The 14,322-nt window shown below is 62.3% G+C and overlaps 1 protein-coding gene across 2 annotated transcripts in view; it reads left to right on the plus strand.

Moving 5' to 3' along the window:
- ZSWIM4 (zinc finger SWIM-type containing 4) overlaps positions 1 to 14,322 on the plus strand; it is a 119,518-nt gene that overhangs the window by 17,226 nt on the left and 87,970 nt on the right. The window contains exon 13 of one of the 2 annotated variants that reach the window (XR_012654879.1): positions 173 to 1,414. Coding sequence is in view for 1 of the 2 variants with exons in the window: in XM_032780345.2 (XP_032636236.2) it covers positions 173 to 1,038 (866 nt within the window). In the remaining variant the exon portion in view is untranslated. Of the gene's footprint in view, positions 1 to 172; positions 2,874 to 14,322 lie in introns of those variants that run through there. The other variant, XM_032780345.2, reaches the window with a different exon arrangement.

Genomic DNA, 14,322 nt, shown 5'->3' on the forward strand with positions numbered 1-14,322 from the left:
AGAGCAGGGGACCGGTAGGGCCCCCAGACTCCTGGTTCTTGTCCCGGCTGGAGTTGGGCAAGTTGCTGTCTCTTTGGATATGGCCGATCCCTGTCCGCTGGGGGGTTTGCAGGCTGGGCGGGCGGGCGGAGACCCGTGAGCTGCACTGACCCCACCCCTCCGCTCCCCCCAGGCGTGCAGGCGCTGATGAACATCATGCAGAACTGGTACAGCCTCTTCACCCCCATCGAAGCCACCACCATCGTGGCTGTGACAGGCACCACCCCGGCCACCCTGCTGCGCCTCAACCTGGCCTTCGGGCAGCAGGACGAGCTGTGTGCCCGGGCCCGGGCCGTAGCCCTGCAGTGCGCCATGAAGGACCCGCAGAACTGCTCGCTGCCGGCCCTGACCCTGTGCGAGAAGGACCACGCCGCCTTCGAGGCCGCCTACCAGATCGTGCTGGACTCGGCTGCCGCGGCCGGCATGGGCCACTCCCACCTCTTCACCGTGGCCCGCTACATGGAGCACCGGGGGCTGCCCCTCCGCGCCTACAAACTGGCCACCCTGGCCTTCTCCCACCTCAGCATTGCCTTCAACCAGGACACGCACCCAGCCGTGAACGACGTGCTGTGGGCCTGCTCGCTCAGCCACTCGCTGGGCAAGAACCAGCTCTCGGCCATCGTGCCCCTCATCATCCAGAGCGTGCAGTGCGCCCCCATGCTCTCCGACATCCTGCGCCGCTGGAGCCTGCCCCCGCCGGGCCTGGCCGCCCTCTCGGGCCGCCGCCACGCCCCCAAGCCCCCCGGCCTGGACAAAGCCCCCCTCTGCCAGCTGCTGGAGGCAGCCATCGCCGCCTACGTCAGCACCACCCACTCCCGCCTCACCCACATCAGCCCCCGGCACTACAGCGAGTTCATCGAGTTCCTGTGCAAGGCCCGCGAGACCTTCCTGCTGGCCCCCGACGGGCACCTGCAGTTCGGCCAGTTCCTCGACAACCTCAAACAGACCTACAAGGGCAAGAAGAAACTCATGCTCCTGGTGCGGGAGCGATTTGGCTAGGGGGCCGGGCCATGGGCTGATTTCCCCCCCCCGCCTTCCCCCTGCTTGGATCAGTTGGGGGTCTATGGAGTCAGCTAGGGAACCCCCACATCACTGCCCCTTGAGGGTGGGGCTGGTTTGACATGGGCCCATCTGACTGGGGGTCCCTGGGCCAGGACCTGGTCAATGGGGGGGGGGGGGGGGCTCTGTACCCTCTTGAAGGACCCCGTTTCTCTCCAGTGTTTAATTTCTAGTTGGGGGGCGGACTCATGGTGGGCTTGTAGGAGTTGCAGATTTCAGTGTTACTGCAGGCTGGCTGCGGCTACCAGCTGGCTGCCTTGAAGGATCATCTCTGAGAGCCGAGCCCGGGGGTCGGAGCTGGGCAGAAGCAGCCTGGGTGTGATGGGCAGGGGCTGGGGGCCCGATCCTCGGGCAGAAGGGGCTGGGCCTGGGCTTGGCAGCAGCTGTGAGATGCGTCTGATTTTAGCCAGCCCCTGGGAGGCTCTGCTGGCTTCCTGCTGCTCTTGAGCCAGGTGGGGGATCCGTAATTCTTGGAAATCAGCCCTGTCTCTACCCTGGCTCTCTGTACCATTTTTGCCCATAAATTCCCCTTTGGGAATTTGAACCTGTGACAGCTGAAGCCCCCATCTGTCCTGGCTCCATCCCGAGAAGGGAACTGGACCAGCCGTCGTTCAGATCTGGGAGAGGCCGGGGAGCCCCAGCTGCAGGGCTCGTCTGCCCTTGTTTCTAGCCTGGCCGTTCCCCTGTTACCTCCCAAAACCATTTCCAGGAATGGGTGGCTCCGGCCCTGATCCCTGGGCCTGGCCCCTGCAACCTCCGACCTCTGGGGCTGCCTCTCTTCCAGCATGGGGCAGCCGGGCGAGGGGCACAAGCGCCTGCCTGCCAGTCTGGTGCTCCCAGCCCCAAGCCGCTGTCCTGGTGGATTTCCGGCAGTTCTTCGGTTCTTTTCCAGCTGGAGGGGGGGTCTTTCCAGTTGAATATTTAGGGACCAACCTCCCGCCCGTTATCGCTGGTCCTGTCTTCCCCCCACCCCCAGTATTTCTGCTCTGACCCCTGGAGGGAGGGAAGATGTAGATGAATCCAGGACCCAGTTGCAAGGGGTCGGGGAGCTAAATTGATCCCAGTAAAGAAAGGGGGGGGACCCTGATCCAGCCTGTGTTGTACCACTGTGGGGCTGTGGGTGTGATCTGTTCTACAGACTCCCCCAAGTGAAGGATTCCTAATCTGGCCTCTCCTAGCGCAAGGCTCGGGGGGGCCGGAAGCTTTCCTGGCTCATAGCAGTGCTCGTTTCATACCTCAACCCTCCCCCTGCTTCAGGCCAGAACAAGACTTAGGAAACTGGAGGGGTTTTTGTTTCTTTTTCTACCCTGGGGGGTGGGAGGGTAATTTCTAAATCTCCAGCAGAGGGTGCGCTCCCCCCTCTCCAAAACTCCGTTTTCCTCTGACTAAATTCTACTCAGGAAAGACGCCCGGGCACGTTACAAACTCGATTCTTGTGAAGATGAGAGAATCTAAAAGAAATTAATATATATGAAGAGAGGGTCTGAAATGACGTGGAGGTGGGGGCTGTTTGACTTTAATGCGCCATGTCCCTTGAGAGCCGAGGAGGGGCAGCCGATATTCTGTATTGCACAGCTCTGGTGAGGAGCCCTCCTGCTCTGGTTTGTACTTCCTGCTCATTGTTGGGTCGTTTGTTGGTTTGTTTTGTTTCCCTGCCTATATTACAAAAAAAATAGAAAAAAAAATCCTGTAATTTTGTAATTTTTTTCTATTTATTGAATTGTTTATTGTATTGTATTTTTTGTAAAAGTTTTAACATTAAAAAAACAACTTTTTTTGGTTTCTTCTTGGTGCCAGGGGTGGGGGCGGTTGAGTCTTTTCACGGCGCGGCCAAGCTGCGGCTGGGGGCAGTGGAGGATGGAAATTTAGAAGAAGGGTTTTCTCTGGCCGGGGGGCAGGGGGGGATGGGATGCATGTGTCACAGGCACAGCCTCTGCTGCGAACAGCGGAGGCCAGGCTGAGCTTAGCCACGGGTGCTACTGTGGCTGCCTGGCACAGGGCAAGGACGTGCAGAGGCCTGGGCCTGTTGCAGGGATCAGTGGGCAGGGGAGTCCCAGCCTCCATATGAGGCAGGGCTGGTGAAGGAAATTGGGGGGGCAAATTCAAAACTGAGCAAAGGAAACACATTTCTCACCAATGTGGCATTAGCCTGCGGCACCTGCTGCCCCTTGAGCAGAGCCTGACCCTGACCCAGGCATTGGCCTGGGGGGTCGCTAACAGCTGTGGTGCTAAAGAACTGAATCCCCTGCCCCCAGGCCGAGGAAGCGACGTCCCTGGGCAGAGCTGGGGATAGAACCAGCTTGGAGACCCCGTGACCTTCTCCCAGGACCCTGCTGTGGCTGCCTGTAGCCCTCACTCTAGCCGGGGACCAAGGCCCAGTGGTTTCCCACTGGTGCTTGGGTGGAGGAGGTGGTCAGGACGCCTGGGTTCTATGCCCAGCTGGGGGGGTGAGGGGAGGGCTGGGAATCAGGACACCTGGGTTCTATGCCCAGCTGGAGGGGGTGAGGGGAGGGCTGGGAATCAGGACACCTGGGTTTTATGCCCAGCTGGGGGCGGGGTAGGGCTTAGATGGGAGGGTCAGGCTGCCTGGGTTCTATGCCCAGCTGTGGGCGGCTGGGGTTAGATGGGAGGGTCAGGATGCCTGGGTTCTACGCCCAGCTGTGGGGGGTAGGGGTTAGATGCGGGTGTCAGGACACCTGGGTTCTATGCCCAGCTGTGGGAGGAGGGGGGGTAAGGGTTAGATGGGGGGAGGGGTCAGGACACCTGGGTTCTATGCCCAGCTGGGGGGGTGAGGGGAGGGCTGGGAATCAGGACACCTGGGTTCTATGCCCATCTGTGGGAGGTAGGGGTTAGATGCAGGGGTCAGAACACCTGGGTTCTATGCCCAGCTGTGGGGGGTAGGGGTTAGATGGGAGGGTCAGGACACGTGGGTTCTATGCCCAGCTGTGGGAGGTAGGGGTTAGATGTGAGGATCAGGACACCTGGGTTCTATGCCGAGCTGTAGGGGGGGTAGGGGTTAGATGGGAGGGTCAGGATGCCTGGGTTCTATGCCCAGCTGTGGGAGGAGGGGGGGGTAAGGGTTAGTTGAGGGGAGGGGTCAGGACGCCTGGGTTTATGCACAGCTGGGCGGGTGAGGGGAGGGCTGGGAATCAGGACACCTGGGTTCTATGCCCAGCTGTGGGAGGTAGGGGTTAGATGCGGGGATAAGGACGCCTGGGTTCTATGCCCACCTGTGGGGGGGGTAGGGGTTAGATGGGAGGGTCAGGACACCTGGGTTCTATGCCCAGCTGTGGGGGGTAAGGGTTAGATGCGGGGGTCAGGACGCCTGGGTTCTATGCCCAGCTGTGGGGGGGTAGGGGTTAGATGGGAGGGTCAGGACGCCTGGGTTCTATGCCCAGCTGTGGGGGGGTAGGCGTTAGATGGGAGAGTCAGGATGCCTGGGTTCTATGCCCAGCTGTGGGGGGTAGGGGTTAGATGCGGGGGTCAGGACGCCTGGTTTCTATGCCCAGTCTGTGTGGTGGTAGGGGTTAGATGCGGGGTCAGGGATGCCTGGGTTCTATGCCCAGCTGTGGGAGGTAAGGGTTAGATGGGAGGGTTCAGGATGCCTGGGTTCTATGCCCAGCTGTGGGGGGTAAGGGTTTTAGATGGAGGGTCAGGATGCCTGGGTTCTATGCCCAGCTGTGGGGGGTAAGGGTTGGATGGGAGGGTCAGGATGCCTGGGTTCTATGCCCAGCTGTGGGGGGCTGGGGTTAGATGCGGGGGTCAGGACACCTGGGTTCTATGCCCAGCCGGGGGGGGGGGGTAAGGACGCCTGGGTTCTACGCCAGCTGTGGGAGGAGGGGGGGGTAGGGTTAGATGGGAGGTTCAGGACACCTGGTTCTAGCCCAGTTTGTCGGGGGTAGGGGTTAGATGGGAGGGTCAGGACGCCTGGGTTCTATGCCGGCCTGTGTCGCCTCCTGTGAACCTGGCCGTGGCCCGGGCCCTGCCCGCCCGCAAAGCCGACGGCTCCTTTCCCGCCTGCACCGCTAGGGGGCGCCCGCCGCCCACCGACCAGCCCGCGGGCGCCGGGACGCGCCCAGTCCCGTGAGCTACGTGCGCGGCGGCCGGGGCTCCCTCGGGGCTGTTCCCGGAGCCTGCACCGCCGGCCCACGCAGCCCTGCCAGGCCCCGCCCGGCCTACGGGCTGGGAGCCGGGACGCCTGGGTTCTGGCGCTGCGCTCCCACCCCGGCCCCGTGCCTCAGTTTCCCCTTCCGGCCCACGCGGGGAGCCGGTGACAGGGCCAGAAACGCCACGAGGCGCAGGAGGGGCACGTGACCGATTCCTGTAGCAGCATCGTGGGGAAGAGGCTGCCCGGCCTGCCTGAATTAAACTGGGGGCCAGGGCAGGGGGGGTTTGGGTGCCCTGGGGTTTGAAGTGATCAGTGGCGGCGGGGGAAGGGGTCATAGTTGTGGGTCATGCGTGAATCCAGAGCAAAACTCATGGCCCTTCATGCGCAAACGCACATGCGTGCCTTCGCATTTCCCCCCACCTGTTACAATGGCAGCTAATGAGCCCTGCATGGCTCCTGGTGGGTCGGGGAGGGACTTTGCGCCACCACTGTGGCTGGGGCAGCGCCTGGCGCAATGGGGCATATCAGGCCAGGGTCCTGTGTGCTGCCCGGGTGAGGGGGTCATGCCGTTTTCCAGATGGGCCCACCCTGCTCGGTTGCTACCGTAATGATTACCTAATACTACGAATGAGCGCCCCCAGCCCCTGGCAAGATGGAATTAGAAATGGGCGGCGCGGGGGGTGCAAGCCTTGATGCCTGGCCTGCTGGGGCTGCTCCGACGGCCAGTGGCTTGGAGCGTGTCCCCAGCCCCACCTGCAATGGAGCAGGCCAGGCCAGGGTTTAAGCCCCAGTGTTTTTCCCCCTTGGCGGCTTTGCCTGGACCGCGCCGTGGGGTTTGCACTGGCAACGACCTCCCTGGCCCAGGCAGAGGCCTCTAGAATGGCTCTGTAAATGGCCGCTGACCCAAAATGACATGGTGTGCACCATGGGGGTGGGCGTGAGGCTAGTAGAAGCTGGGGCTGGTTTTGATGCAGGAGGAAGCAAGCGAAGGTGAGTTCCACCTCCCATACATCCCCCCCCGACCGACTCCGCCCCCCTCCACCCCCACCCAAGTGCTTCTTCGGCCTTGTCTGTAGCCGGGAACGCCGGAGAACTTTTCATAGCCCGGTTAAGTGCCCACGGGATTATAATGCTCAGCCAGTCGGACCTGCTGTGGACACAGGACAAAGCATCTCACCCAGAGGCCTGACTCCCAGATCCTCTCCACTAGCCCCCCCCCCCGCCCTTCCTAGAGCTGGGAATAGCCCCCGGGCATCCAGGACCAGCCCTACACCAACCCCCGCCATCACCCAGGCCATGGGCTCTTGGCAGGCGCAGGCCGTGACGGATTTGAGACCGGGCGGGCGTGGGGGGGTGACCAGGATACAGTTTCAGGATGGCTCCATTTCCTTTCAGGCTATTTCTAGCTGACATTTCAGATCAAAGCGGCCCAGACAGACAATGACTTCCTGACAGGCCTTTATCAACTGCTGGAGAGTGACCCCCGCAGCCCCCCACTCAGCTTCCCCAACTGACCAGCTGTGTGTGTGTCTGTGCGTGTGTGTGTTGTAGCTAATACTTTGCACAAGCTCAAACACCCCTTTATAACTGAGTGCCCCCCCCCCCCCGGTGGGTGGGCTGGGGGAGGGGTGTGGGAAAGGAACCCAGCCGGGCAGGAAGCGGATGGGTGCAGATGCATTGCGGAGGCCTCTGGTGACAGCTTTGGGAGGGACGGGGCTCGACTGGGCGCAGGGGCGTGGGGGTCTAAGAGGCAGGAATCCTGGGTTCTAGCCCCAGCTTTGGGCATTGGGTCTTGTACTTAGAGTAGGGGAGGGGCTGAGTGTCTGGACACCTGGGACCTAGGCCCAGTCCCAGCTCTGGGAGGGGCATGGGAGTCAGGATGCCTGGAAGTCCCTGCTCCTTGCCATGCCTCAGTTTCCCCTGTGTCAGTGGGGCTGTTGCATGCGCCCAAGCACAGTTCTCAGGCACCCCCAAGAGTGATTGAATTCAGGCTCTGGTGTAGCAAACTGGAGCGGGTGTCTCAGGCACAGCTCTGCAAGTGCCCCCCCCGGTGTTCTCAGGCACCTAGCTCGTGGCTATTTAGTTTTGCCCCCCCCGGTCGGCCTCGCCCCCACCGCCCAGCCACACACCGCCCAGCCACACTCCCTCCATGGCTTTGGCTGGGAGTCAGCTTTATAACGTGGGCACGTGTCCTGCTAGGGGTTATGCTGAGCCCCCTCAAACTCACTCCATGCAGGGCTGAGGGGGCAGCGACCAGCCAGGCAGGGCTAGCAAGCCTGGGATTGGGCCAGGCTTTGAGCCAGTGGCAACAGGTTCCATACCCCGCTCCCCCTGCTAGCCACGGCACCGCATGTTACCGGACGAGGCCACATGGGCACCTGCTCACCTGGCATGTGCCCCCCACCCACCCGTTGCATCGCCATCCTGTGCATGAGCATTCCAGCCCTACCACCTTCTGCCTCGCGCGGCGTGGGGGGCAGGCCAGACTCGTCTAGGCGCCAACCAGCCAGTGACTCAGAGTGGGTGGGATGGGCTCCCCTTAAGCCGCTAATTGCCCGTGAGGCCTCGACTTGCCGAGAAATGTTCCTTTGCGCTGCGCTGCGCCAGGAATTTGCCCATGGGGCTGCCCCGGAGGGACTGCGTGGGCCGGGGCTGAGCCAGGAGGGCGGGTACTGGGCTCAGTGGCGTGTGTCTCGTTCAGTGCAACACCCTGTCCTGGCTTGTTTCGCACGCCTGCAATCACGGGCATCACGTTGTTCAGCGTCAGAGCCCACGGGGAGTCGAGCATTCCTGCAGCTGAGGGGTGGCCACCCTGCCCCTAGTGCTTGCCAGCTGAGCGGGGGCAGAATCATCACCCCTGTTTTACAGAGGGGGAAACTGAGGCACAAAAGGGGGGAGGCGTGTGACTGCCCCCCCCCCATGGTCACGTGGTCAGTGTGTTAGCTGCAGCATCCTTGCCTAATACCTGCTCTGCCTCCCTGTGTTTTCATGATGTGACTGATTTTTCCTTCACTTCCTATCCTAAAGAGCTATGCAGCAGCGCAGCTACCATGCCCCTGCCCCAGAGGGGCTGCATCTCAGCGCTGGGTGAGCAATCCTTGTATAAAGAACCCCTGTACCTGCCCCCAGAGGTGGCTGCATCCTGCATTTCAGTGCCAGGTGAGCACTCCTCCTGCAGCATGAAGTGACAGCTGAACATCTGCCATGTTCCCGCCCCCCCTCCCCCCCAAGAGAAGGCTGCATCTTGGTGCTGGGTGACTGGGCCCTACCCCCTTTGAGCCACCCCATCCCACGGGTGCTGCCTGTCCCTTCTCCCTGTGTCACAATAACCCTGCGGCTCCGTGTTCCTGTAAAAGGCCACTCCAGGAAGCCTGTGGGTCTCCCAACGGTCTCCTCTGATCAGGCTCTATGTGGAGGGTGGCGAAGGACATGGCCACCACACATTTCCTCCCACCACTGGGTTTCTTAACAGCACTGTAAAGGAGGAACCGATACCCCCCCTGCCACCCCCGGGATGCAGGGCTGAGGCCGTACTGCTGGGCTGCGGCTTTGCTGTGGTGCTGAGGGCCTGCCGGGGGACATGGGAAACACTCCTCAATTCCTTCTCGTTATCCTGGGCAGCTAGGAAGAGCAGGATGGCTGGCAAGCAATTCAAGAGCCATGCTGGGCCAGTGGCAGGTGGGTCTCTGGGAATCCCCAGCCAGTCCCCTCCTCACCTGCCTCATCCTGCCCCAGGGCAGAGGGAACCCAGCCCTCCTGTGGCTCCCCTCTGCCCGGATCCATGGGAGAAGGTGCTGGAGAAACACCCAACATGAGGGCTGGGTCTCCATGGGCGCAGCCTTCGGCCCAGCTGCATGGCCTGGAGCTCAGATGGGGAATCGGATTCCCAAACCACGCAGCTCGGCTGTATGGACAAGGTCTGCACCCACCGCTCAGACTGAGTTAGCCCATGGAGACCCCACGCACGCCGGGGTCCGGCTCAAACTGCCAGCTTGTTCTCCAGAACCTCAGCTTTCCTCACAAAAGAAGTAACAGGAAGAAGCCTCCCGCTGCGCCGCACGTGGAGACGACCTCACAAAGGCCCCCAGGTCTGCCTGAGTTTGCAGACAGCCTGAGCTTGGCCCAGAGAGGGGGGACCTGCTGCCTTCAGCTCAGGGAGGGATGGACTCAGAGGCTCATTTAAATGGCCACATTGTTAACTCTTTCACCCCTGCTGTAAAACGTGTGGTTGGGCACCTGGGTTAGCATTGATTCAGAGGGTAGAGCACCCCGATTGAGCGCCCCCCGCCCTCCCTCTGCAGCACAGCATCCCCTAGTGCCACCCTGGGGCCTGGCACTGGCTGCCAGGGGAGAGCATCCCCACAGCTTTGGCTTGGGCAGTGTTCTGCTAAGGCCGTGGGGGTGGCGAGCTGTGTGCTGAGCTCTGAGCAGGGGCTGTCCCAGCCACGCGGGGGGCCAGCTGGGTCCCATCCCCCTGACAGCAGCGAGCCCCCAGTGGGTGTCCCTGTAAGCACCAACCCTCCAGCCCCGGCTGCCTGGCAGGGAGGGGAGCTTCCCACCTGTTAAATTCTGCGACTGGCTGGGCGGTGGGGCCGAGCCCTTGCCCCCAGGCTCTGCTGAACAAAGAATCAGGGCAGAACTGGGACAGAACTCAGATGGCCTGACTCCCATCCCCCCCTACCTCTGTTCTAACCACTAAATCCTACTCCCATGCCTGAGATGGGACCAGAAGCCAGGCCTCCCCTCCCTCACCCCCAATCTAATCACTAGGCCCTACCCCCTCCTGGGACCAGAACCCAGGAGTCCTGGCTCCCAGCCCCTCCCCACCCAACCCACGAAGTCACATGACACTTCCACCACTCCCCGTCCCCCGCCCCGCAGGACCTCCCGCAAGAAATGGCTCAGAGGCTCTGACTGGTCAGCAGCGTTTATTCCAGGAGCACTGGGCTGGGCTCAAAGCTTCTTAGCTTCCCCCAGTGCAAACAGCAACACAACCCCCCCCTCACCCCCGCCACAGGGGGGCTCCGGGCACTTCACCCCACTGATGCCAATTCCATGGGGTTGCCCGGGCATACTGGGAGCAACAGTGGAGTGGAAGGAGGGAATGGGGAAGGCGCAGAGGAGTGGTGGAAGGAGGAAAATGAGGAAAGCGCAGAAGAGGGGTGGAAGGAGGGAATGGGGAAAGCGCAGAGGAGGGGTGGAAGGAGGGAATGGGGAAAACGCAGAGGAAGTGGAAGGAGGGAATGGGGAAGGCGTAGAGGAGGGGTGAAAGAGGGAATGGGGAAGGCGCAGAGGAAGGGTGGAAGGAGGGAATGGGGAAAGTGCAGAGGAAGGGTGGAAGGAAGGAAATGGGGAAAGCACAGAGTAGGGGTGGAAGGAGGGAATGGGGAAAGCGCAGAGGAAGTGGAAGGACGGAATGGGGAAGGCGCAGAGGAGGAGTGGAAGGAGGGAATGGGGAATAGCCTGGGAGGAGGAGTGGAAGGAGGGAATGGGGAAGGCACAGAAGAAGTGGAAGGAAGGAAGGGGGAAGGCGCAGAGGAAGGGTGGAAGGAGGGAATGGGAAGGCGCAGAGGAGGGGTGGAAAGAGGGAATGGGGAAGGCGCAGAGGAAGTGGAGGGAGGGAATGGGGAATAGCCTGGGAGGAGAAGTGGAAGGACGGAATGGGGAAGGCGCAGAAGAAGTGGAAGGAAGGAAGGGGGAAGGCGCAGAGGAAGGGTGGAAGGAGGGAATGGGAAGGCGCAGAGGAGGGGTGGAAAGAGGGAATGGGGAAGGCGCAGAGGAAGTGGAGGGAGGGAATGGGGAATAGCCTGGGAGGAGAAGTGGAAGGACGGAATGGGGAAGGCGCAGAAGAAGTGGAAGGAAGGAAGGGGGAAGGCGCAGAGGAAGGGTGGAAGGAGGGAATGGGAAGGCGCAGAGGAGGGGTGGAAAGAGGGAATGGGGAAGGCGCAGAGGAAGTGGAGGGAGGGAATGGGGAATAGCCTGGGAGGAGAAGTGGAAGGACGGAATGGGGAAGGCGCAGAAGAAGTGGAAGGAAGGAAGGGGGAAGGCGCAGAGGAAGGGTGGAAGGAGGGAATGGGAAGGCGCAGAGGAGGGGTGGAAAGAGGGAATGGGGAAGGCGCAGAGGAAGTGGAGGGAGGGAATGGGGAATAGCCTGGGAGGAGAAGTGGAAGGACGGAATGGGGAAGGCGCAGAAGAAGTGGAAGGAAGGAAGGGGGAAGGCGCAGAGGAAGGGTGGAAGGAGGGAATGGGAAGGCGCAGAGGAGGGGTGGAAAGAGGGAATGGGGAAGGCGCAGAGGAAGTGGAGGGAGGGAATGGGGAATAGCCTGGGAGGAGAAGTGGAAGGACGGAATGGGGAAGGCGCAGAAGAAGTGGAAGGAAGGAAGGGGGAAGGCGCAGAGGAAGGGTGGAAGGAGGGAATGGGAAGGCGCAGAGGAGGGGTGGAAAGAGGGAATGGGGAAGGCGCAGAGGAAGTGGAGGAAGGGAATGGGGAATAGCCTGGGAGGAGAAGTGGAAGGACGGAATGGGGAAGGTGCAGAGGAGAAGTGGGAACAGGGGTGGGGCCCAGGATTCCCCTCACCCCCAGGAAGGATGAGCCCCTTGGCTGTGGAGGAATCAGCTGGTCACGGTGATCTCCAGCCTGGCGCGGGGCTCCCCCCGAGGCTCGGGGCTCCCCTCTCTCGGCAGCGGGGGCTCCTGGCCGGCGCGAGGCTGGAGCCGGACTCCTGTTCCTGCTGAACTGAGCCAGTTTAACCAAAGCAACTGAGTATCAGCTCAGTAGGCACAGGAGGCAAAGCCCGGGAGCGCGGCACGCAGGGCCCCCAGGAGACAGCAGCAGCGCTGGGAACGGAACCCAGGAGTCCTGACCCCCCCCCCCCAACGCTAAGCACTAGCCTCCACCTCTGTGCACCTGGGGACCCCTCCGGGCGCAGCCCAGCTGCTGAGGAGGCTCCGAGCCCCAGGGGATGGACTCCAGGAGGCGGAACTTAGCCACTGTGAACACGATACGGGTGCGAACTCTGTTCACAGGTGAGCTAAGCCCTGCACCCCGGGGTCGGGCGAGCACTGGGCAGTGCTGGGGGGCAGCTCAGGGCTTGGCCACACACCCCCAGCCTCAGCTCCCTCCCCAGCTTCTGCTCCCCCCTTCCCACAGCTCCCTCGCCCTGGACCGCCCTGCTTGCCCTCAGCTCCCCATCCCGTCCCCGAATCCCCCCGCTCCCCCATACCTGGCTCTGGGCTGAGTTACCGTGATGGGGTGCGCTGCTCCTCTTCATGTCGGGGCTCGTGCAGCTGGCAGCAGACGGTGCGGTGGGCCCACCCCCTTAGGCAATCCCTCTCCTGGTGCTGTGACCCGCTGCCCGTTGGAAATCCCTGGCAATGTGATTTTGGGTGGTAGGATAAAAATCGCATCACCAGGAACCCCAGCTGGCAGGGGCAGGAGAAGCTGCCATGGCTGCTGTCCCCACTGGGTGGGAGAGTCTGGGGGGACCCCACGCCCCAGCCAGCTGCTGAAAAGACAAGAGAGGAAGGAGTCAGCATCTGGGGGAGGTGTCCTGGAGTCTCTGGTGATTGCTGAGCAAAGAGCAGGGCAGATACACAGTTCCACAGCACCTTCCATCCCCCAGCACTGCACCCTATGCTCAGATGCGGTCACCTCTGGGGCGGGCCACAGGGACCCATCATACACGGACCCCTCACCTGCTCTGCCTGTGAGATGGTGCAGGAGGGCTGTTTACACAGGGATCCCTCGCCCAGAGCTGAGATGCAGCTGGCTCTGGGGTGGGGGCTTTTCATACAGGGATCCCTCACCTGGCACACCTCCATGCAGCACAGCGCCCCCTAGTGCAGCACTGGGGCCAGTGCTGACAGCGAGGCACATGCCTGCTCATTACAGCTTAAACTCAGGGGAAAGAGCCCTGTGCGAATCCCTTTGGACAGGGGTCTCCCCGCGCCGCCGCGGCTGCAGACAGGCCTGGGGACAAGGCTGGTGAACTCTGGCCATTCTCTACCTCCCAGGGGCCATGGGGGGCAGAACGTACGTTCCAGCAGCCCTAAGGCTGCTCTGACTTACCCCAGGAGCCGGACAAGATCCCCCAGAATATTAGGAGCAAAAAGGTGGCTCCAAGTTTCTCCCTCCCCATCTCCTCCTGCCTCAGCCTTGGGAATGGACCCAGTCAGGCCAGGCCAGGTTTGCATCTCTCTTGGCTGGAAAACTGTCCCCCTCTCCCTGCCCCTCCCTCACAGGGGCACAGACCCACTGCAGTGCCTGACACAGCGAGTGTCCTTCGGGCTGGGGGGGCGGGGAGGGGAGAGATCAAGGAGTGTAAAGAGGAGGATGCTTCTGGTTTTCATTCAAGCAGCTGTGAAATCTGGCTGGGTCCTGCGCCAGCTGGGCCTCTGAGCCTCCGCTGCAGAAGCCAGGGGCGGGGGGTGTCGAGTGTCCAGGGGTGGGGCGAGCAAACGCAAGAGGATCTCAGACACCAGGCGGCCCCAGGGAGGCGGGAAACACCCAGGGCCCAGCTAGAGTGGGAAGCGGGGGGCTCGAAGGGCCCCCGACCAAGCTAGTCCGGATTGCGAGGCCAGAGAGCAGCGAGTGCTGCAGGGCTGGGGCCCGGGGCGCTGCTGCCCACCACGGCTCTCCAGCGGCTTGTGGTGACTGCACCAGGCTTCCTCGCAGGCGCACGCACACGTCACACCTGCCCTTTGCGACATGCACACACACAGGAACCAACCCACGCCAATCTCCCCCCTCCAGGCAGATCCCAGCCGCCCCCACACTCACCACCCTGCCCCCCCACCAACCTCCCCCCCCAGCAGATCCCAGCCGCCCCCACACTCATCACACTGCCCCCCCCACCAACCTCTCCCCCCCACGGCAGCTCCCAGCCGCCCACGCAGAAATCGGACCCACACTTGCTCACATGGGCACACAGGCTCAAACCTGCGCGTCGTCTCGCACGCACACGTTCCGTACCGGTGTGGCACGCACCCTCTCACACATGGCCCAGTGGCCAGTGGGGGCTGGTGGGCACAGCGGGTACGGACGCTGAGTAGAGGAAATGGGCAGTGGGAGCTGGCGGGCACAATGGGTACGGACGCTGAGTAGAGGAAATGGGCAG

The sequence above is a fragment of the Chelonoidis abingdonii genome, chromosome 26 (genome assembly GCF_003597395.2).
Source record: "Chelonoidis abingdonii isolate Lonesome George chromosome 26, CheloAbing_2.0, whole genome shotgun sequence".
Taxonomy (NCBI): domain Eukaryota; kingdom Metazoa; phylum Chordata; order Testudines; family Testudinidae; genus Chelonoidis; species Chelonoidis abingdonii.